The 22,611-nt window shown below is 35.5% G+C and overlaps 1 protein-coding gene and 1 non-coding gene across 2 annotated transcripts in view; both read right to left on the bottom strand.

Moving 5' to 3' along the window:
• Positions 1-351: 351 nt before the first annotated feature.
• KPNA4 (karyopherin subunit alpha 4) overlaps positions 352-22,611 on the bottom strand; it is a 29,483-nt gene continuing 7,223 nt past the window's right edge. Inside the window, exons 2-17 of the mRNA XM_085304037.1 lie at positions 20,264-20,308; positions 19,382-19,471; positions 19,271-19,300; positions 19,137-19,189; positions 17,052-17,147; positions 16,841-16,926; positions 13,471-13,557; positions 11,966-12,135; positions 11,829-11,873; positions 10,289-10,420; positions 9,898-10,026; positions 8,188-8,292; positions 6,735-6,806; positions 5,834-5,996; positions 4,746-4,840; positions 352-2,255 (exon numbers count right to left, since the gene is read on the bottom strand). Of these exons, the coding sequence (XP_085160163.1) occupies positions 2,157-2,255; positions 4,746-4,840; positions 5,834-5,996; positions 6,735-6,806; positions 8,188-8,292; positions 9,898-10,026; positions 10,289-10,420; positions 11,829-11,873; positions 11,966-12,135; positions 13,471-13,557; positions 16,841-16,926; positions 17,052-17,147; positions 19,137-19,189; positions 19,271-19,300; positions 19,382-19,471; positions 20,264-20,308 (1,497 nt within the window). The 3' untranslated portion in view covers positions 352-2,156. The remainder of the gene's footprint in view (positions 2,256-4,745; positions 4,841-5,833; positions 5,997-6,734; positions 6,807-8,187; positions 8,293-9,897; positions 10,027-10,288; positions 10,421-11,828; positions 11,874-11,965; positions 12,136-13,470; positions 13,558-16,840; positions 16,927-17,051; positions 17,148-19,136; positions 19,190-19,270; positions 19,301-19,381; positions 19,472-20,263; positions 20,309-22,611) is intronic.
• On the bottom strand, positions 9,229-9,558 carry LOC146596354 (small Cajal body-specific RNA 7). The gene has a single exon (XR_014895760.1).

Genomic DNA, 22,611 nt, shown 5'->3' with positions numbered 1-22,611 from the left:
ACTGCAGTGTGAAGTTAAAAAAAAAAAATATATCACTTGTGGCATCTCAGTCATTTAAGCACTTCAGCTCCTTACAGGTTACTTACACTTTACATGGACAAAGCTCTAGTTTATTTAGTGAATATGTACTATGTGATCAGGTAAAGTAGTAGATATTTCTTAATATTTACATCAAAATAATTATTTTTCTCAAGTCTGCATAGCATACTGCACTACACACTGATATCTGGTAGGTGGTGTCAAAAAAAAGATAGACAAGATGCCACAGCAACACAGCTTTCTTCAAAAGTTCACCTGCACCTTTGGATGAAAAAATCTGAGTTTACACAAAAAGACACACTGAATACGATACTGTTGCAAGTTTTAATGTTTATTTCCCCAAGACAGCCTAGCCTGCACTCTACTTGGATAAATTTCACAAGCTAGTTTCCGCTGCTTCTAGTTTTAAACTTTAACCATGTTTCTGATGACAAGGAATGCTGCAAAAATACTCTAGTCCAACAAAGAGTTATGATCACAAAATAATCTTTATCCATTCTACAGTGTTTCAGAATTACCAGTTGATTTTAAAACACAAGGTAGATATAGATGCTAATGGTGGCTAATCTGGTATGTTTTATTATAGCAAACTGTTGTTCATGCAACACTTGTGCTCAAAGGGGAAGGCACAGCATTTCCTACAATGAGCCACCTTATAAAGAGTTCATTTTGTACAAATTTGTAACATCACCTTTAATTTAGTGTGCAGAACCTCAAAACTGAGGCATTACTCCAATTATAAAAACACTTGCATCCATTTTATGCAAGTTTTAAAAATACAAAGTTGTCTCTCTAAAGTGGCTCAAAATAGATTGTTCATGGCTGCCTACATCTAAGATAAAAAGAGTCTAAAACAATTGGATTAGGCATATTAAAGGTGTTCAAACCATGACTTGATTTGTACATCTATTCACACCTCTTTCGGTCTTTATTCGGCAGTACATATGCACCAAATTTCATTTTTAGAAGTTTCCATATCATTTTCATAGAAAACAAAGTTTGAAAACAAGTAACATTGAAACACAGCACGGTATTCTACCACAACGGAAACATTTGGTTACAGGACTCAACAAAATCTAAAAATGAACTATGCTGTAGATTACCACATGCAAAAGTCTTTATGTTATCTTTGAAAATGAAAAGGATGAGACTTTTATTACCACATTTTACTGCTTTCTACTATTATGGCAAATTGTGTACTGCAACAGTCTGAAGGGAAATGTATGATTTTTCATGCAAAAATCTACAAATTAGTTTTGATGATATGGAAAGCTTTTCATAACATCAACATTCATCTGGTGCAAATGCACAGGGAAGCCTTCCTGAAAATTCTGACTTTACGAACAACTAATAAGCCATACAGGAAAGAAATTAAAAATAACTAAAAGAAAAATAAGAGGGGRAAAAAAAACAAAAAGAAACACAGGCTGCAGGAGTAAATCAGAGTCTGCTGCTAAACCGGTCTTTGTTTTTGTGTCCAGTGTAAGTTAACACTTATGAACTCATTTTGATGATTTACTAGGTTTGTTATCAGCCCCCTGAAGGCGAATCAAGCTTGCATGCGTTCACATACAGCATCACAACCATACTCTCGTACACACGCCACTCCAGGACTAGGAGTCTGCTTCATGACTGAAGAGCCCCATATTGGAAACATCAGTCTGGCTCCACAGCATTGAGTCCAGACATTCATTCAATGTTGTCCATTCACACGGTGCTTCATAGCAAGGCTCATTCTCCTTGGACTTATATGGGCATCCTATTCTCTTATGCTTACAAGGCTTGATGATGATAGTACTGCATACCCCCCAATTGCTCTAGTAAGTCATTGTTCCTTCTCAGGCACTGAAGATCTTTGACCTGTAGCCCTTTTTCTTTGAACAATCTAAATAAGCATTCAGTGTGAAGTTTTTCATAACATTTTGCCACTCATTCTCACTCGCACCCACTCGCCATCTTGACTTCATTTGGGCTTTTCTGTGATTCCAAATGAAATCTTCACATTTTCTTTCYCGATTTAATGCAGCAGCGGATCCCATGAGCCAAGATTGATGGATCAAACCTTTTTTTTTTTTTTTATTCAGTGCTGCATTGTACCTAACTTCCAAAACACCACTCTAAAACTGGAACCCTTCTGCTGGTACATTGGCAGATGAATTGAAACCAAATGTTCCGCCTTGTATTGCCTCTGGAACAAGGCTAGGATCTTCATCAATCTGTAAGAAAACAAGATGATGATTAAATAGGTACAGAGGAACCAAAGTCTAGCTAAGCTGTCAGAAAATCCTAATGAACATTCATCACTTCAAATTAGTTTACTTCATTGTATCAAGTCTTCCCAATTTTCTCCCCCAGCTCTATAAAGGTACCATAGTAACAAAATAATTTAGGCTGAAGTGTTTCAGATTACAAGCAGACTAGCTTTAGCAGGTGGTCTGTATGGTACCCAATAATGTCTCCCCTTCATAATAAAGTTTTCACATCTGGGAAGTATGTCAGCCACATGTCATCCTTACTGCCAGTTTGTAAGCTGTCACAGTTCTTAGAGGAAACCAATACCATTACATCAGGTGCATAAGCCAAAACTGCAGTTTGTTTAAATAGGCAACATACATTTCACCAAATCTGAATTTGTCAAGGACACTTTGTTGAATTCCAAGTTCAAGTGACTATACATAATTTGAACTGCTAAATTCTGTCTTACTGTTCATCTAAAAGATGAACACAAAATACATTTCTGGCACAAAGCACACGTCATGGCATATAGTAGGGCCTGCAATAGAATTACAATAGAAGGGTAAAATTCAACTGAATTTTACTATTTTGCTATAATCTGCTCCTAGAAGTTTTTCAGCCAAGTAGAAAACACTTCACAATGCAGACTGACATTATTTATTGCATCTTCCCATGCAACTTTTTTTGCTATTTAAAATGTACACACATCTGTAAAACAGCCTTCCTTTGATTTACATTATATTTAAACTGAAAACAACATTCTGGGTCAGTACATTATTTTTACTTGAGTAAGACCACCTTACCTATGTCATTACTAAGATATTCAAATAATTTGTTTTATAAGCATCAGAAAAATCAGACTTGGTATTCAAGTCAGCAGGGAGCTTACTGGATGTGAGAAGTCAAACTTAGTCAAAAACTGCCAGTAAGAGAACTATTTTAAGCCTCATCTTTAGGGAATAGAATACTAGGCTTCAGTTAGGCATCAGATCTTCAGATRCTTCATTATGAAGCAGCAGCCATGCAGCAGGATAACATAAGGACTCATTTTTCATTGAATCTGCTAAGTTTACTAAGTGATTTTTCAAAAACTTAAGCACCACAAACTTAAAACCAAAATGGTAATAACACTAAGTAAAAATTGCAGGACCTTAACAGTACAGACAAACACATGTTAAGATGAAATATTAGTATCACTTTAAGAAACAAGCAGCATCTAGCTGAACAGAACTGTTCTTTAACAGCATGGTTGCAGAAGATGACACATCCTAAACAGCAAAGGCTTAAAAATCCTTCCTTCTGACTTTGAATATCCATGATGTGCATTTTATCAGCTTCCTCTATGCTGCTTATCAAAGCAAAATCAACGTGCAAACAAATTATCGTGACATCCCCATATTTATCACATTGTTGAACAGTATCTTAAAGSTTTTAAGCTTACACTTAAGACACCAGTAGACAACTTATTCTCTCATCCATCTCAAATAGAAGTTATTCAAAATCCACGATTATGAACACAAGATCCTATGCAAGTGAATCAATCAGTGATGATAACCCTTCAGCATAATAAATCAGTCCTCTTCAACACAATTGCAGTTTATACTCAGTTCTTATAGTGGTAGCATCTAGCAAGCAGTTTACATGAAAGTTAGAAATACTACAGACAGGTACGCAACTGTACTACCACTAGTAAGTGTTTCCCACCCCGGCGAACCGAACTCAAAGTCTCAAAGACATCAGGAAAGAAGCCGAAGTGGAGGTATCAGGAATTCAGTCTTTAACCATAACTCAAGCAGCAACAGTGACAAGGGAAAAACATGGAAAGCCAAGTAAGAGCATAGAAAATACTAGGTTGTCAGTAAAATAAGTAATCCTAGAACACCTGAAGTTATTACCAGGATGTTGTTAATTTCAAGTTGTACAAAATACATTCTTTAAAAACATATACATCCATTCTTTTGCAACCGTACACACTATGGCTTCCCTGAACAAGTAAATTCATTATGTAAAGTTAATGCATTGAAATAGAGCAGAATGCAGATTAGAAAGGGCTGTATTTCTTTAAAATGACAGTGTTTCAAAACCTAAAAGCTTCTGATTATTGCCTGTAATCAACTACTCAGAAAGGCTCTGGCATCAAGTTAGAAGTTCCATGAGTTCAATAACCTATTCTTAGTTTTACATTTATTTACATTTATAATTAAAATCTGTCAGTACTAGTCTAATGGAACTTTAAAGGAAGCTAGTTTCAATGAAACATCTCACTCAATTACTGCAGCTTAACAAACAAGTTATGCACAGCAGGACTATTAAGTGTGCATCAGTAATTTAGGTGCAGTAAGAAAATCCTAAAAAATCGAAGAAGCGTCAGACATCACATACTGTCGGCATTATAGTTGCTGTGTCTATCCTGAACCATATTTATAAACAAACAACTTCAAAGGCAGATTTCAGAGCTATCATGCACTTACATCATCTGAAGAGAAGAACTGATCAATGATCTCATAAGCCAGCTTGTAGATGTCTTCATTTTCATGATTTTGTAGCTGTTCAATTTTCTCCAGGCCTAAAGAAAACACACAAAAGATAACTGAGTTAGAATTCTAAGTTCAGTCAAAATAACCTCCCTCTCCCTAAGGCCTCATTATACAAAATAATTAACAAATCTAGGATAAAAGCAAATATGAATAAATGCTGTTAATCTCATTTGAGCTGCCTACACATAAAAACTTCTTAGAGTCAAAGAAATATAAATAATGGGACATACATGCTACAATAGCAATTTACATAAAGGTCAAAAATCTTCTAGCACTGATAGTACTTCCCTCTCCCCCTACAAGTTGTTAAGCTAATTGTAGAAATGCAATCATAGTCAAGAGCTTCACTGATGTTGCAGCTGTCTGTAGCGTGCATGGGATCAGTCACTGACCTGTATCTTGAGTACATACCAGTATCTCCAGTATTGCCTGGAGATAATATTATTTTAATAATAAAACTTATTAGCAGACATGAGCAAAGCATGCATATAAATATATTAGGAAATTCTGACCATTCTTTTTATGTATAAARAAACCGCCAAAGCTTTTACAAGCACGCAAGTTTATCACTGTTCTTTTTACCTGAAGAGTTTCAGCCAACTGAAATAGCAGCCAGTCTAGAAAGCCTGAAAGCTATTAATGAATTACTACTGCTATTACATTTTTACAACTTCTGTATGTAAAAATCTTTAAAAATTCACCTGGACATGACTTGTGTACAACTAAGTGCGCTATCCCTACAGTAACAGACAGGTATTTATGAAGTACACCAAACWTAGAATTGGCACCTGATAGGTTTCATAGTAAGAATCGAATTTCTACACATTTTACTTAAGCATGAAGTTAACTGGGGAAAAAACAAAGTATATTTACCTAATAGGCAGAAAAGAATGCTACCTTATTTATAATGCTTGCTTCAAACATCTGTACCAAAATACAGTAAAGCCTGCAGTGTGTATGTGCAGTAAGAAACAAAACCATCAATTTATACAAGAACATTATCCAAACACAAAGCATCATACCTCCACACTCTTCTATAAGATTGGCTATGGTTTCTGCTTCATCTTCAGCCATTTTTAATATATTACTTAGTCCATCCAGAACAACTTGCACAACTTGTGCATCTTTTACTGTTAGTAAATTGCAAAAGGGAGGAATTACATTTTGTTGAATTAAGTATGCCACCTAGGAAAAAAGCAGAATTGATTCAGAATCATGAGAAGCAAGCAGTGCACCACCACCACACACTCAAACTAGAAAAGTGAAAATACTCAGTTACCCGACAGCRTAAGACTCTAGCAATAATCATTTTCAGAAATACTCACTTCAGAGCATAAAAAGGTATCATTTATGAATTAGGTCRTAAACATATTTCAATCCTATATCACTTAGACAAGCAGTAACTATTGTAACCTTTTCATTATTAGAAAAGAAGTTTCAATCTGATCTTTGAAGAATGACAACCTCCCTCCTGATACAGTAAATTTGGGTTAACAAGAAACTAAAGTATTCATATTCAGTGGCCTTTCCCCAACATTAACATCCTGTTTTCACTTAACTCACATCAGAAAGTGGCAAATAAGGCAGACTGTCTGCAGCTTCCACACTTTTAATTATCATACACTTACTCAAGGAAAGAGGCAGTACAGATGTTGAATGACTAGGAACCTATCAGAACCTTGTTGTTGCTGTTCATAGCTACCAGGCCACATCAACCAGAACTCCTGTTCAAATTCCCCATTGATAATCCTAATCTCAGGACACTCCAAAAATGGAAACTAAAGTTCACTCTTAAATCCTTTTGTGGAAAAAGGAAACAAGTTACTGTCACAGAAAAAGTGACAGGATCTAAGCAATGGAAATACACTCTCAAATGCGCTTAAGGTAGATAGGTAAAGAACTCTTCCTAGAAGTTTGACTCACTTGGTCTTTTCTTCCGCTGATTGTTAGGTTGCTTATTGCCCAAGCAGCTTCTTTCTGAGTACCAAAGTCCCCCTAAAATACATCAGCAATTAGAAGTAGTCATTCCAGTTCTTATTTGTAAAATTCATCCTGCTTAACGTAATATTCTGGTAGAAGCTTACATTTGTTACAGTCACTTCTACATGGTGTCACAATACCAGTTTTAGCTAAGGAGGAAGGGTAACTGACAAAGCCTGCTGATACTTGAGTCCACCAGAATGTTCATCTCTCCCCTGCAACCATGTTTTTAATGCAAGAGCAAGATAAGTTTGTACCAAAGTAAAGAAAAACAGCTGCAGTACTCACATTCCTTATCAAAAGCTGTCATACATTAGTGAGATAATACAGCAAGTGTTAATACTGATAAATGTTGTGTATACTACAATGAAGTCTGGCTCTGAAATTAGCCCACTCAAGTCTGTTTACCAATTTAAAAAGTCTTCAACTATTCTTATGATGATCAATAATTGGTAGTAACAGAACTATTTAGGAACAGCTATATGTTACCAGGGGAAGAGACACAAGTACTTCTTCAGTCTCAACTCCAATCCCTACACTGACAYAGGACTTTGCATTTTTGCCTTGGCCGAAATAGTCATAAGGTTAGCGTTGCTGGCTGCCTTACTTTCCTTTCCTGAAATACGGAAAGTCGTGAATAAAGTAAAAAAATAGGAAGTATCTGAAAGACAAGTGTTGTATATGTTTCCCCTCATTTATAAATGCACTTTTAGCTACAATTTATCCTCACAACAGAGTTCCTGGGAACACAATGCAGTTTGGAAATTGATGTTTTAAAAGATACTAAAACTCAACAACTGAAACTGAATACATTTGAACTCCAGACAGATGACCCACTGGCATTCAACCCCTGGTACGGAACAGGCAATAAAAGACTTGGAGACAAAGCAAGAAAAAAATCATTCTGAATAGTTTGCTGGCAACTACTTTGCTTTACTATTTAAGTAGCAATTAAACCCTCCCCCAAACCCCGTTCATTTTAAAGGCTTAATCTGCTGCTGAAAAGAAACATCTATACATGCATATACATGCATATATGTATACATTAAAGTGGCAAAAACCTCTGAACACAGAAAAGCTACATTTTTTATACACATCTGTTTTTTGATGCAGTTCTACTAGTTAAAAAAAAACGAACAGATTAACAAACGCCACTGTTGAGCTTCTCCTTATGTTTCCGTATAACAGGAGGGGGAAAAAAAAGGATGTCCTTAAGAATAGGCAAAATGCTAGGAACTAAACATGTTCCCAGCTGATTGACTGATTACCAGTTCATTAAATACCACTCCCTGGCAACCTCCCACTCCAGATTTTACAGTATGTTATAAAAGGTAAAGCAGTAAGTTCAATGCCACTTTCCCTACTTAGAAAAATAGTTAAACCATTGTTATCTAACCTTATCCAGAAGATGTATTATCATTGGAACAAGGTTTGCATCTATTACTGCTTGAACTTGCTGCTGATTTCCTGCAGTGATGTTAGATAGGAACCACACTGCTTCCTGCAAAATAAAAAGATTTAGTGAAATTAAGTAAGTCTTCTATACCATATTCTATTCCCAGTGCAACTAGTTTTTAATACATTCACATTTTTACAATTGATATGACAACCAATCTTGAATGCAATTAAAGACTTGGTCTAGTTTGTATTTAGCTCAATTCCTTGTAAGTGGACTAAAAGCACAGGTGAAGTTAACACAACTACATCTCCTTGGGAGATTCTGCAGGATTCTAGTCTTTCATGGTAAAACTACAACCAAATACTCCAAATTCATAGATCAAATGGAAAATTTAGAGACAAAGTCACAGGGCTACAAACAAGCACTCAGAATTGATTCTGCTACTGAGAATGAATGTTACAGCATTTTCAGCTGACTGCCAGATCAACGCTAAAATGCATTACAGCATCATGCATTTCAGATTTTAGAGGTCTAAAAGATGTTTTTCTCCTGTTCCAAAGTGTATTTCTTTTTTGTTACTTCTCAACCATCAAGAAAATGCAACACATACTAATCAAATTTAAAGCAAGCTTTTTTCAAGAACACTGTAAAGTCATACGATCATTTATGATCACCATCCAGAAGATCTCGTCTCCAGGACACCTCCTTTCCAGCAATAACCACTGACAGATGTGCCTAACAAGGTATGCAAGGAGCTCTTTTCCYCAGTGGGCCCTCCTAGGCTTTGACAGTTGACATTTTGAACAGAGGCAAAAGCTGTATTTTGGRGGTTTTAAAACTGATCTATACTTCTACTCACAAGAAATAAAGACACAAAATTAAATATATGAAGAATATATTGCTCCTTGCTTTTAATCTTTTAGTTGATAAATTTCTCCTCTCCTTATCCTGCACAACAACTTTTCAGATAAATATTCATCTCTAACACATGATTCAGAAATTCCCACATTTGTGTATGTGAACATTCAGCTGAGTCTCTTGGATCAGATCACAGGATCATTTCCATTAATGAACCTGTTAGAGATTTTTAAGATGCCTAGGCTTGTCTGGTGAGCCTGTTTTGGGCTCTAATCATCGGCAATGTTGAAAAGTAACACCCCAGAATTTAACAACATGCCTCAGATGCACTCCGGAATCAGCACTTAATTATCAGTGCCCCCAGTCTATAGCCTTTTATATATCACCCATACACACACACACACCCCCCACTTCCCCCTCCCCTCAAAAAGTCTGATTCAATTCATATTATATTTACCATGCACACTCCATTCAGAGAGACATCCAATTATCTCTGTTTCATCACTTCCAAGAGAGTCAGTTTACGTTACATTTATTGAACTAACTTGCAAGTCAAAACAGGTAGGACTACAAGATAAAACTTTATTTCATGAAAATTTAATCAGAATAATTGGAAACTGACCATTCATGTCAAGGAAAAGTTGGTAGCTCCTCAGAAATTTTTCTTATATGTTAATTTAAAGGTTGGAGGCGGTGGGGAGGAGCAGGAATCAGCACCCCGTGTCCTCTTGCAGTATCTTAAAAGCAGTCAATCACTTGAAGCTCTATCACACTACATTTGTGGAATTCAAAATGGCCAAGCCAAATATCAAACAATTCTCAGTCAGGCGCAACTCTGCAGTTACATACCTTATTAATTTTTTCTTTGGGATGCGTCAGAAGTGCTGGAAAATGCGAAAGAGCTTCACAATTCAAAACTACCTGTGTCTGTTCATCAGTACCAGTGACAATGTTTCCTACAGCTCTCAGTGCAGCAGTCTGAAACAAAACACTGTCTTTAAAGTTCTTTTGAATAAAAAAGATGAATTCTTTTAAACAGAAAGGACAAAGATTTTTCTAATCAAACACATTCTGCACCTTCAAGAACAAGAACAGTTAAATTGAAATATCTTATATTAAAGTTATACCACACAGCATTTTTAAATGCTTTAAAACTTAAACGTGAACTATTAAAAGAAACAAACTACTTTTTCTAGTAGTAATTTTAAACAACTCTTTTCTTATAGTTATCCAAACATACTTGCACTTTAACTTCCTGATGACTGAGAAGAGGAACCAAATGAGGGACTATTCCGGAGTCTATCACCATCTGGATCTGTTCATTGCCAGCATCCGTTAGATATGAGAGCGCCCAAACTGTATCTACCAATATCTAAAAAACAAAAAAGTTTTTTAAATTAGCACAGAAGTCTTATAAATCTTACAAAACTTAAAAGTGTATACAGTTCATATTGAAGTCAGGGTTTTGATGCAGTACAGTAGCTTCACATCCATAACCCACTTGTAGAACAAAGTTTTGTACATACCACAGTTCAAAAGTCTAAAACATCTTTTTAACCTGTTCCCGCTCCCAAGAACACATAGAGGTAAGAATGAGCCAGCTAAACAACCCAGACTACTAAAACTAGAATTACGAAGAATCTAATAATCAAAGGAATTCAAGAATAGCTGCCCTTTTCATGAAGTACAGGAAGGACAATAAGATATGAAAGACTGATCCCCTGAAGGAAGATAAAATCTCAGAAAATACAGGACTGCTGGCATTTCAAACCAGCAGTCTATACTTCACATAATCTCAAGTTATCATTCCTCCAGTTCTGCCAGTGAAGTTAAGACAGACTTTAAAATTCTTTTTAAAACCTAGTGCTGCAATGCTTTAGACTGAATTTCCTGGGGGCATGTGCAAATGTTCACATACAGAAAAAACAAACTAAAGAAGTAGAAAATCAGAACATTTCAAGCAACAGCTTACAAAAGAATTAAATAGTTGAGAAACTAAGCATTATTTCAGCTGACAACTCTTGATTAACTGATAAACTGTAAATATAGACATTTCAAGAAATTCCAAACAAACTTTTTCATTTTTACCTAATCGAATGACTAAAATATAATTCAATTTGTATATTAGTTTAAATATATTTTGTTAAAGCACTTGGTATTAAACTTAGACATCTAAACTACAGCTTTGCTAGAAGAGTAATCATGAGTAATTCTGCTCCTTTTGTTTAGGTAAAAAATGGCCTATTTAATAATTTCAGTAAAGTCTTTTATGATTTACTTTACTATGAAAATAAGCTAAAATTCATATTTAACATCTCATAAGTTTTATATAATGCTTGCTAGCATTTTACATTAGCACCTCGTTTCTCATATTTCTTCCTGGATTACTGGGCACTGGTTTTCATTACAACCTCAAACTTTTTAGTGCTAGATGTACAAAATCCTATGTTTATCTATTAATATCGCTACAGAAACAGATAAAACTGCATTTTTACTTCCTATGAAATGACTGCATGAAGAAAATAAGCTGATAATCTCTTAAGCATGGGGAAAGTACATTCAATTGAGTACTTGAAAAAATACACAGGAAAATGAGGCAAAATCATAACTCCAGCTTAAAAATATATATCAAGACATCATTATAAGCTTGCAATGATCCAGGAGTTTTTTTTTTTTTTTTTTTTTTTTTTTTTTTTTAAGTTACTTATGACAAATCATATACTTCATCTAGAAAGCTACACATGAGCACAAAATAACTTGCTGAAAGTGGTGCTACTTACATTTACATCTGTGTGGTGAATTAAAACGCAGAGGGCTGGAAGAATCTAAGAAGAAACACAGCATTAAGCAGCTATGTTTAAGGCATTCAGATACTAAACTTTGTTTAATTACACTGTGCAGTGAGTAATTCAGTCACCTCCTGAATGGTTTCCATCGGTGGAGGAGGATCTTTGTGACGACACAAGTTGACCATGACCCAAGTAACATTTCTTAAGAAAGTTATGGGAATAGATGGGCTGATGAAGGACAGCAGTGGTTTCACTACTCCAAGACTAATAACATAATCTCTACACTGGGGTCCATCACCTGTTTAAAACACCAAAACCACACAAAAAAAGTATGAAGACAAAAACTATCACAGAAACCAATGCCATTCACAGAAACAGTAGCATGAAATATCCTCTTAAATTAACGTTAGGCTGCAAGCTCTTAAAGATATCTGAGAGCTTCCTACCAATGTTTTGACATAATTTGTGCATGAGTCCTAGACCCTGTTGTATAGGGCTCAAATCCATACCATCTCCCAGTTCAGCAGACATCCCAAAGAATTTAAAAATGATTAATAATGGCTACTTAGTAAATAATAATGCATCCAATATTCAGCACTTACTAGGGAGTCAGTCTACTCTAACTTCTGTACATTTAAAGTTGTTTAAATTAAAATGCATATAATAGACCTGAAGTTAAAGATGATAGGCCTGGAGAGATGTATATAGATGCACACAGATACATTATCTGTCATAAATGGACACTTATTTAAAGCTTAAAAATGACCTGTAGCTGTCTAATTGCTTTGTTTTGAACCACTCATTAAAACCAGGTAAACTGCTAGCAGAAAAGCATTCCACAAGTTATAGCAGATCTGCGGGGCAGGGTGGTGGAAGGGCAAAAGAAAAGGGTGAAGAGTGTTGCAACTAAATAGTTTACTGCCCAACGCATTCCCGAAAACCCGTGCAAAAAGATTAATACTAAAATATCCTAAGAATAGTTCAGAATTCCCTGAAAACGAACTATAATCTCTGTATTTGAAGAATAAACACTACTTCTGTCACTACCTAAGTAATGACAGTTCCCTCAGACATACCATCCAACTCATACTACACACATCCGCCACTAATAGTCATTCCAGGTTGCTACAATACTGAACTTTCTTCTTCAGTATCTTACAGCTGATATTAGCTTTCCAGCACTATAAACATAGTCAGGACTACAATCACGTACACTGCAGTGGCTAAAGCTCACACAAGAATCAAATGAAAGACTGAACGGTCACAACCTAACTAGATTTCAATGCACACTGTGTGAAAGCTCAGGCAAAATGTCAAGAGCTCAATGGAAAACAGTATTTTAACAATCTGCATGCCTGTTTACTAGCATTTCCTYTTCCTGTACCTGGAATAAAAGATGTAAAGGCACATGTTTTTGTGTGCACATTACGTGTTTGTAGACAAAACAGGAAGAAGTTAACAACAGGGTGTAATTCTTGACATAATACCTTAACGTATCAAAGTCAGTCTAAGAGCTGCATTTCTTAGTTGAAACTATCTCCATATTCTAACAAACAAGATCCTACCTACTTTATTCATTCAATTTCAAAAAGAACTTAAAGGCTTTTTAATAGCAGGTGTAAGTAACACAAACCTATGATATTGCCTAAAGCCCACACAGCTTGCTCACAAACATTTTGATGAGGTGAATGCAGCAGTCTCAGAAAAAGTGGCACAGCATCTGAAAAACACAAACAAAAGAAATCATGCCATCATTAAGAAATAATTTATCTTTTGAGAGTTATAACTGACACAATTAACTCTTAAATAAAAATTCAATACTGCATGAGATTTTTTTTTTTTTTTTTTTGAGTTCAGTACTGACCACAGCTGTACTACTAGCTTCCTATACAGTACTGAAAGAAAACATTGCAACAGTTATTCCTTTATTAGGTTCAAACAAGAGCCTGCACATCAAAACACTAAGGAAGCAACTCTCAACATTTCATCTGCTTAATCTTAATAGAAGTTTACTAAAGCTTATCAAAACTCTGTATTTAATTATACTATATTGGAATTAATTTAGAAATACATTGCTAACTTATTTGTCAAAACTAACTGGCAAGTAGTAACTGTTTAAGACCAACCTCAACCAGTCAAGTTACCTAAGTCCAAGTACATCTATACTACTGATTGGTAATGTAATAAGAGGGAAGGACAGGGGATTGATTTGCTGCAATCTTATGATTCAAGCACCCTCTATCCCCCATCTTTACTAGCAGTGAAGCACATGCCAGCTGCTGGTCTAATGTGCAGAAAGCTAACTAGTTGAGGACCTTCCAAACACATTGCAAGTGGGAAGCTCCAGGCAACTCTTCAGCACACTTCAGCAAATAACTTTAGTTGTGGCTCTACCAGGAGGGAGCAAAGCTGAGCACAGGTGTGATGAGTTCCAGTGCACACCACAAGGGACAAAGCAAGCTAAACTGAATCCCTGCTACTGATACAAAGCACTCACTAAGCATCAAATCACTGTACTTTCTCTGATATTTCCAGACTTATCTGTGTTAGTATTTTTTGAAGACAACCCTCATGAAAATATCTGTACAGCAACAGCAGCTGTTTCTACAAATCCATTCTGCTCAGTCTCCCAAAAGGTAACAGATACTGATTTAAAAGGATACTTCATATTGAGTGTAAGTTTTGACTCTTAACTCGAGAGCTGTTGTCAGAGATAACAGAACAATCTAGCTGATCACCACAGAGGAGACTGTTTCAAATGCTAATACATGACCAAAAAGAGAGCCAACCAACTGAGCAGTAAGAAAGTGATCCAAAAGACAACATGCAAAACCACACAATTGTTATCAAGAACAAGGCAGCTATCATTCTGCCCCATGCTGGGCTCAGACAGGAGAGCGCTCCCAAACAGCAACAGCTATACTGAACCAACACTTAAAAAAACCATTCTATATGCACTACATTTGAATGACTCATTTGGATACTCATTGTTGCCCCCAAACCTAAGGTGCTTACATGACTGACAGTATAATCTGAACACTTATATACGTCAGACCACATGGTATTTCACTAAATTCTGGTATTTTATAGATTCTCTCTCAATATGAACATTTTTTGTTAGAGATAACAATCACAATAGATTCCCTATTTTCTCCTAAATAAAGGTACTTCAATGCCTGTATGCAAGGAAGGAAACACATCCCCAGCAACTATATTAATACATACTTTCAAGGAAGATAATAGATCACCTTTTTTCATTTAAAGAAATGATTGCAAAAAACAGTTTCATAGGTTACAACTGGCTAATACAGACCATACACACAGGCCTGGCTAAGTCAGAAATCACCAAAATAAATAATGGCTATAATTGGCACTCAGCTTCACTCTATCAATAAGTTAGGTTTAAACAGTTAGGGGGAAAAAAAAGTGTTCTAAATCAAGAGATGTGTAACAGAGCTTATATATTAACTAGATTTTCAAAAGAAAACTCAAGATGCAATCAGGAAAGGAACAGAAGAAATTTGGGAACATGAAGTTAAAAGTATTAGAGAAGACTACCTATTTTAAGAGTTAGATCCAATCTTTATCGAAGTTAGAGTCAACACTAATTACGCTTTACTTTTACAAACTGTCAGTCTTGCAACCAATGCAATTTCAAAGCATGCATTCAATTAAAAAAGTTTCTTTGACTGAAGTTACCTGCCTTAAATTCTTTGAAAACTGTCATTGAGAATATATTTGTTCAATTAAAAGGATTTTTAACTCCCTCAGTCATTTAACAGAAAACATGGTACTAAAGACTCTAGCATGAAAGATAATTACTTTTAAAATCATATCCAATAATCTACAGATTGTAAGAAACCTGTAACCACCAGGCAATAACAATGAGCAAGAAACAATCTACTTCTATTAAAGTGAAACAGTTAATCATGGAAGAGATGAAAGAAACATTGATACAATTTCATTGCTTAAGTCACAGTACATTTTAGAAGCAGCATTAAAAAAAATCCATGTAGTTTAAAAAATCCAATACACTATGGTGGGTGGGGGAAACATACAAAAAAAAAAAAAGCATAATTCTGTGCCTTTTCATTGTTGGAAGCACAGCATGTCCAATGGAACCAGCAGTGTGAACTGTAATACAACACTGACTCCAACTCTTAAAGCTATTGGTATCTCACTTCATGAAGATTTTGTGGGTTTTTTTTTTTTTTTTTTTGAATTTTAGGGAAAAAGCTTGTTTTAATGTTTCCTTGATTGTATTATGAGTCACAAAAAGCTCAGCTGTTTTATTCCCTAAGTTCAAAAAACTGCCAGTGCTTCTATTTAGCCCTGCTTTACCAACAGAAATACTACTTTGGCCCAGGACACGTTTAAAAGTACAAAAAATTGTTTGTTTTGCTTGGCAGTTCAGATTCCAAGTACAACAACAATTCCTTTGCAAGCTTCAGATTCCTCAAAATATGAAGGAGAGCATTTTTATCTTCAACGTGATTTTGGAAGCGAGTTCGATGACAGGCAACCTCTGAAGTTGGTCTGCACCTTTTCCTCCCTCTTCACAGTTAGACAGGAAATCCCTCCACGGGATATTTAAAAAAAAAAGTTTGAAAACTGGAAACCAGCAGATATCATCTCTGCTAAAATAGTGAGTTCCCAGAAGAGATTACTCACCATCAGGAAACCCAACTGAATTTAAAATCTGAGAAAATGAAGAACAAAAGCAGGTGTGCGCTTCAACTGATGCTGCTTGCCAGAGAAGAGGAAGAACTTCTGGCAGGAGACTTCAGGGGCAGGTCCTTCAGCGACGTGCCTGTGATTGACAACTCAATTTCAACCATCCCGGCTATCGCATCAAAGGACCAACCCTATCATGTGGATTGGTGAACATGCTTGAGATAGAGAGAACAGGAGTGTGGATGCTCTTTACAGTATCATTCAGATCTTCTTATTTTGTGGAAGTTACTGTGCACGCTATATCAACAATCAAACACTGTTTGACTTACTAGATTGAACTACAGCCTGTGTTTGTTCAGAGGTTCCAGATGCAATGTTTGTCAAAGCCCATGCAGCTTCAAACTGTAAAGAAGGACTACAAAATAAGAAAAAAAAATGTAATATGAGTTTTCATTTAGAATCTATAGGCATGTTAACYGAACACTGAAAATTCTTGCAATAATAGAAAAGTAATAATAGAAACATTGTAAGAGTACTCACTTGTCATCTCTTTCAAGACAGTGCACTAAAATAGGTAATATTCCTGATTTTATTAAATCATCAATTGGTGGATTGCGATCACTGGAAAGCAGCTTTCTGTTCAGGAACAGAAAAGAAAATATCCACTTATCAGGGGAATCACAGTATGAGAAGTGATGACTGGAAAGGCTCTCTGGAGGTAGTGTGTCCAACCTCCTGCTCAAAGCAGGACTACTGCTAGCATTAGATCAGGTCACTCATGGCTTCATTAGATTCTGAAAACCTCCAAGAAGTGTGGAGGTTCCATAAGTTCTTTGGGAAAGATGTTCTAGCACTGCACTACACTACCCTCTGGCAGAAGGGTCTTTAAGTATCTAATCTCATACTCTCAAAGACCAAGTAGGTTTTACTTTCTCAGCTTCAGTGAAAAATAACTAAAGCCTCACGACAGAAACCACTGAACTACTGAAAGTTACCATGTATTCTCTGACTAGTTTTGAGGAGCATCACCAGCCAGTAAAATAAAGATTACTAAACTTATTCAATTACATCTTCCTGCACCATCTTCCTACCCCAACCGACAAGCCATATAAGCAGACCCTGGCTGCTCTGGCAAGACTGTCAGAAGCTTGTTTCCTCACTACTAAGGATATAATATGAGAGGCAGGGTTCACAAAGTACTATTGCAAGGAACAGAAGTGTACAGAATTGTCATAATTTCTGATCCCTTTAGTTTCACCTTTCTCCACAGGGAGGAAATTTAAGGAGGATGAAGGAAGGTTCCTGAGGGGACCACTTGGGCTGCTTCCTAAAACCTTTACAGGTAGTGGGAAGAGAGTATCTATAATGATATAGCTATAGATGAAGAGATATCCCTTCATATCCCTGTTTATTCACAAATACAAAGCCTCTTGTAACAATCAGCAAGATGTGCATTTTCAGCTTCCAGCTGAGCAAAGACTATTCCCTCTAGAAGTGATGACAAGTTCACAAAAATTAAGAACAAAAGTTTTGTCTTAGATTAAGTACTTCTAATCAATTTTCAATGTATGTTTTGGGGTATGATTTGGACAAGATTTTTCCTTCTCATTCCAGCCTCAGACTAAACAGAGACACAGAGTAATTTAGGCTGAAATGCATGCGTTTTCCTCTCTAAAAAACAAACAAACAAAAAAAAAACAGAACAAAAACAAAACAAAAACAAAAACAAAAAAACCTTTAGGTTACTACTTTTAAGCCTTGCCAACAATATCAATTGCACCAGTTTAAAATTAAATTTAGTTTTCAATTGAAAAAGAATATTTAAAATAGTAAGAAATCCATGTGGATAGTTCCATCAGGCTTAATTCAGTGTACTTCAATCTCATTTATATCAGCTATAATAAATACGGTTTTCTAAGAGATACTAACCTGATTTAAAAAAAAAAGGCAAGTCCCCTGACGAAATAGCATGGAAATTGCTCTAACACTTATCAGATTCAAGTACAATACCTCCCAAAAGTCCAAGTAACTTCCTATTTGCCAGCTTCTCTGCCTGAACTTCCACAGAGTTGAAACAGATAAAAAGTTGTAGCGCTCTGCTACAACAACAAAAAAAAGCAGTAGCTCAGGAAATGGCAGCTAAACACTAAATTTATGCAAATGTAAAGAGAAGTTCTTAATATTTTCAGAATACTTCTCATAAATGCATATATAACTTTACATATACCATGCATAACTCCTCTTAGAATGAGGAGAGATTTTATGAGGCTTAATTGATGACAAAAATATATTAAAAAGATATTTAYAGTCACTTGTTTCTGTACTTAGTCTAAATACTGTCTATAATCCCACCAATTACATTTTGTATTCCACTTGCAAGAAGCATCAAGTTATTACCACACTAAAGTAAAACTCTAGTATTTAATTGTAGCTAAGGAAATGCTGACCACTTCGAATACACAGGTATTTGAATCTCTTTTTAAAGCTCTGTTTATTGAGGCTTTTTAAGGCTTTTTTTCTTTTTTTTTTTTTTAATAGTAAATGACACCCTTTTTCTAATTTGGCTAGAAAAATTAGGAAAGAATATATATGTATAAATATATATGTCTGAGAAAACTGTCTTACCTTGCAGCCTGCACAGCACTTAGCTGTATACCCTGGTTGTCACTTGAAGCATTCTAAAATGAAAAAGAAGTTAGACCTTTCACATACTTGTCACCAGGTTACAAAGATGTTCAAACATAATTAAGAATTTTTACCTGTACTATTGCCTCCAAAGAAGTGTTTTGCTAGAAAAGATATTAAAATAAAAAGTTAGAAGCATCTTCTGAATAAGAAAAGAAGAAAATATTTGTAGAGTTAATTCTTACCACTCTAAAGTCACCATCTATATCAGAATCTTCACAGATATCTTCATGGGGTACATTTCTCCTCTTTAGAAGATGCTCATCTCTTTTGTTCTTAAAGAGAAAAATGATTTTATGTCTTTAAAATCTTGAATGGGGCAGAGGAAGGAAGAAGCTTCTGTTCTAAGCCAGCACCATAAACATGCTTTCATTGATACTACTAAAGTTCCAACATTCAAAAAGTCAGAAATGACTGCAGAGGGAAGCACTTATGCAAAACCACTTTATAGGGAGAAAAAAAAAAAAAACTTCCATCCAACTTTATCTAGCAAAAGTACAGTTGCTGCTGTAGTTTTCACATGTTCAAATACTTACAACCTACTTGTCAGCATTTATAAGCAAAATGAGGCAATTCCCAGAATTTAGTTTTCTATTCAGCCCAGAAGTAAAGCATCTCAACTCAGGATTACTTTTCTCAAGAGCTAGAGTTTTGACAACTGCAAGCAGTTTTTAAATCTTCACACATATCCTCTGCACTAGTTTACCTGCATCTGTATTTTGGATCACTACTTTGGGCAACACAACAACTCTGTCTCTAGATTAGGAGAAAATCCTCATTTTCAAAGGAAAAAAGTTTGAACCTTTAAAAGGCTTACCTTAAGAAGCTATCTGCTTCTAAAGTTCCTTCTAAACCAAAAGCACCTACACAGAATTCAAAAAAAAAAAAAAAAAAAAAAACACACACACACACACAAAACCTCCAAATCCCCCCAAACCCAGAGTGTTTATCAGTGGCGTTCTCAGTGGCCTGAAGAACACACAACAACTTTAAGCTTTAAATACAAGCTTTTACTGAAATACCAAAACAGCCAAATTCCACTTGATAAGAATACCAGTTCATCTCACCTTTCTTAACTCCACAACAACTTCATTTCTTTGTCTTCTCATAGTCTAAAAGGAATCAAGATCAAAGAGTATGTTATATTATGAATCTAGATCAAGTAGTCAGAAAATAGTTTTTGCACAACTCTTTAGCTTATGTACTTTAAACAGTGCTTATACACCCAATTTAATTTTCCTTATAAAGTAAAAATTCAAGAGGAAATAGAGATACTGTGTTAAATTACATTTGACTATTATTTGATAGTTAAGCACAATTCCCTAGGCCTTTATATTGAAAATGAAAAATTAAGACAGTAAACTGGATCAGGGAAGACAGTGTCTGAACAGAAGGTCATCATTAAAGAGCTGTATATAAAGCATAGTAGTACCAAAACCACATTATAAATACCACAGAAAACAGTAATTTCTAAGGTGTTTCCAATTTCAGTTTGTCCATTATTTATAGCCTTTTCTTAATTCAATTTTTTTTTAAATGTCTCCTTTCAAGTTAAAAGTATTTTGACATAAATCCTATTATTAGCAGAACATACAAAACTGAGTATTCACCTAGTAAAACGTACCCATATCTATAAGACCACGATCCTCAAAACTACCCAATACCTGCAGATACTATTACCAGTCAAGTTAGATAAGAAGCTACCACCACTGCTTCCAAAACTAGCACCAGTGTTCCTTCCAGAATCAGGCCTGGGCAAGAGATACAGAGCTTAAGGCCAAAGCCCAGACAGCCAAAACTGCCACTTCTTTAAGAAAGTCAGAATAAAAAGTGCTGACCTGCTTTCAGACAAAGGCATACTGGTAAGCTAGGAAGCAGTAAAGCCCAGCCCAATTGCCTCCCCTCCACTCAAGATTAACAGCTCACACTTCAGGGCAGCCAGAGAACCAAGTGACTGCACAGACACTGGTAGCAGGGAAACAACACTGCTATACAGCTGCAGCAGACTCACTGATCAGACAAACGTGCAAGGAATACAATCCATTACTAACAGGTAATAGTCAACACAGAAGACATCACACAGCTACACTGTAAAACAGAGGCAGAAGTTCAGATTGTACAGGCAATCCTTGATATCAAAGAATACAACCACTACACTGAAAAGAACAACGCACTTCTTCAAAATAAATATATATAGTCAACACAATGATCTATTTTTAAGTGATGCCTACTTGGATTAGTCCTGCCTTCTCATGCACACATTGCACTAGTAAGTGTACTTTTCCACACATAAGTCATGAAACTTTTCTGCTGAATAACCACAGTAAATGTGACGAGTTTCACACGCTCCTGATGTGCACGTTCTTCTGTTGCTGTGCGAAATAACAGTGGCTTTATACACAAGTTTAGATGAAGAGATCTAATAAGCAAAGCTGAATTATGAAAGTATTATTTATAAATGACAGTCACATGAAATACTTTTCTGTAAAGACTCCAATTTAGGTTGTTCAAAGAAAAAATGCAATCATAAATGTACATAAATGGGTCTACTACTGCTTAGGTTACCACAATGCAAAGTATAAATAGAAAAGTCTCTAATAACTTTCTTCTATGCTTCAAACTCCGCAGTGAGTCAGAATGGTAAAATCAAAGCCAACTGCATTTTATTCTAACTTAAGAAAATATTCAATGCCAGAGAAAGTTTAAAATTCCAGAGCATAAGGGATCCCATTAAAATAAAAAGAAAGCACTAAGATTTTCTGTACAGCAATAAGAAGCCGTTCTGAAGGTAAGGATTAAAAGCTTGACTTTCAGAAGGGCTTTTCTTTTTTTTCTTTTTTTTTTTTAATCAAAATGAATGTACATTTCTTTAGAATCAATATTTTCCAGTTCCAAGTAATGCAGTTTTCTTTCTCAAAGAATACATTATAAGAAAAAGAGGGCAGGAACAGAGACGTGGGTAGAAGAAAGGATGACTCCCCATTGCCTRGGAAGTAGAAACTTTCATTGCTTGAGAACCAAAATGCAGTTCACTGGGAAAAACAGAAGAAAAAAAACAAAACACACCCACACAATAACTTCCCCATGAGGATACCCAACACAGATGAAGCACACGTAACAAGATAAGAGTCACAACACACAAGTTTGAACTGTCCCACACTGGAAAGTACCAAATCAAGTATTCAGTAACTGTTTTAAAGTATGTTAATTCAAACATAGGTCAAAGTTAAAATTAATAACAGATCAAAGATAAAAAGAATAAGTCCAGTAAGTTAAAACTAATTACATATCAAAAATACTAGAATAAGAGTCCAGCACAGCTTAAATTTGTAGCTTTCATCTAGACAGTTATATCCACCACATGAAGTCAACAGTAGCGTCTAACACTGCTAGCATGCAGTGTTTTTTTTTTTTC

The sequence above is a fragment of the Rhea americana genome, unplaced genomic scaffold (genome assembly GCF_003343005.1).
Source record: "Rhea americana isolate MKP2758 unplaced genomic scaffold, rheAme1 scaffold_202, whole genome shotgun sequence".
NCBI lineage: Eukaryota > Metazoa > Chordata > Aves > Rheiformes > Rheidae > Rhea > Rhea americana.
This window is presented reverse-complemented; position numbering and strand designations above follow the sequence as displayed.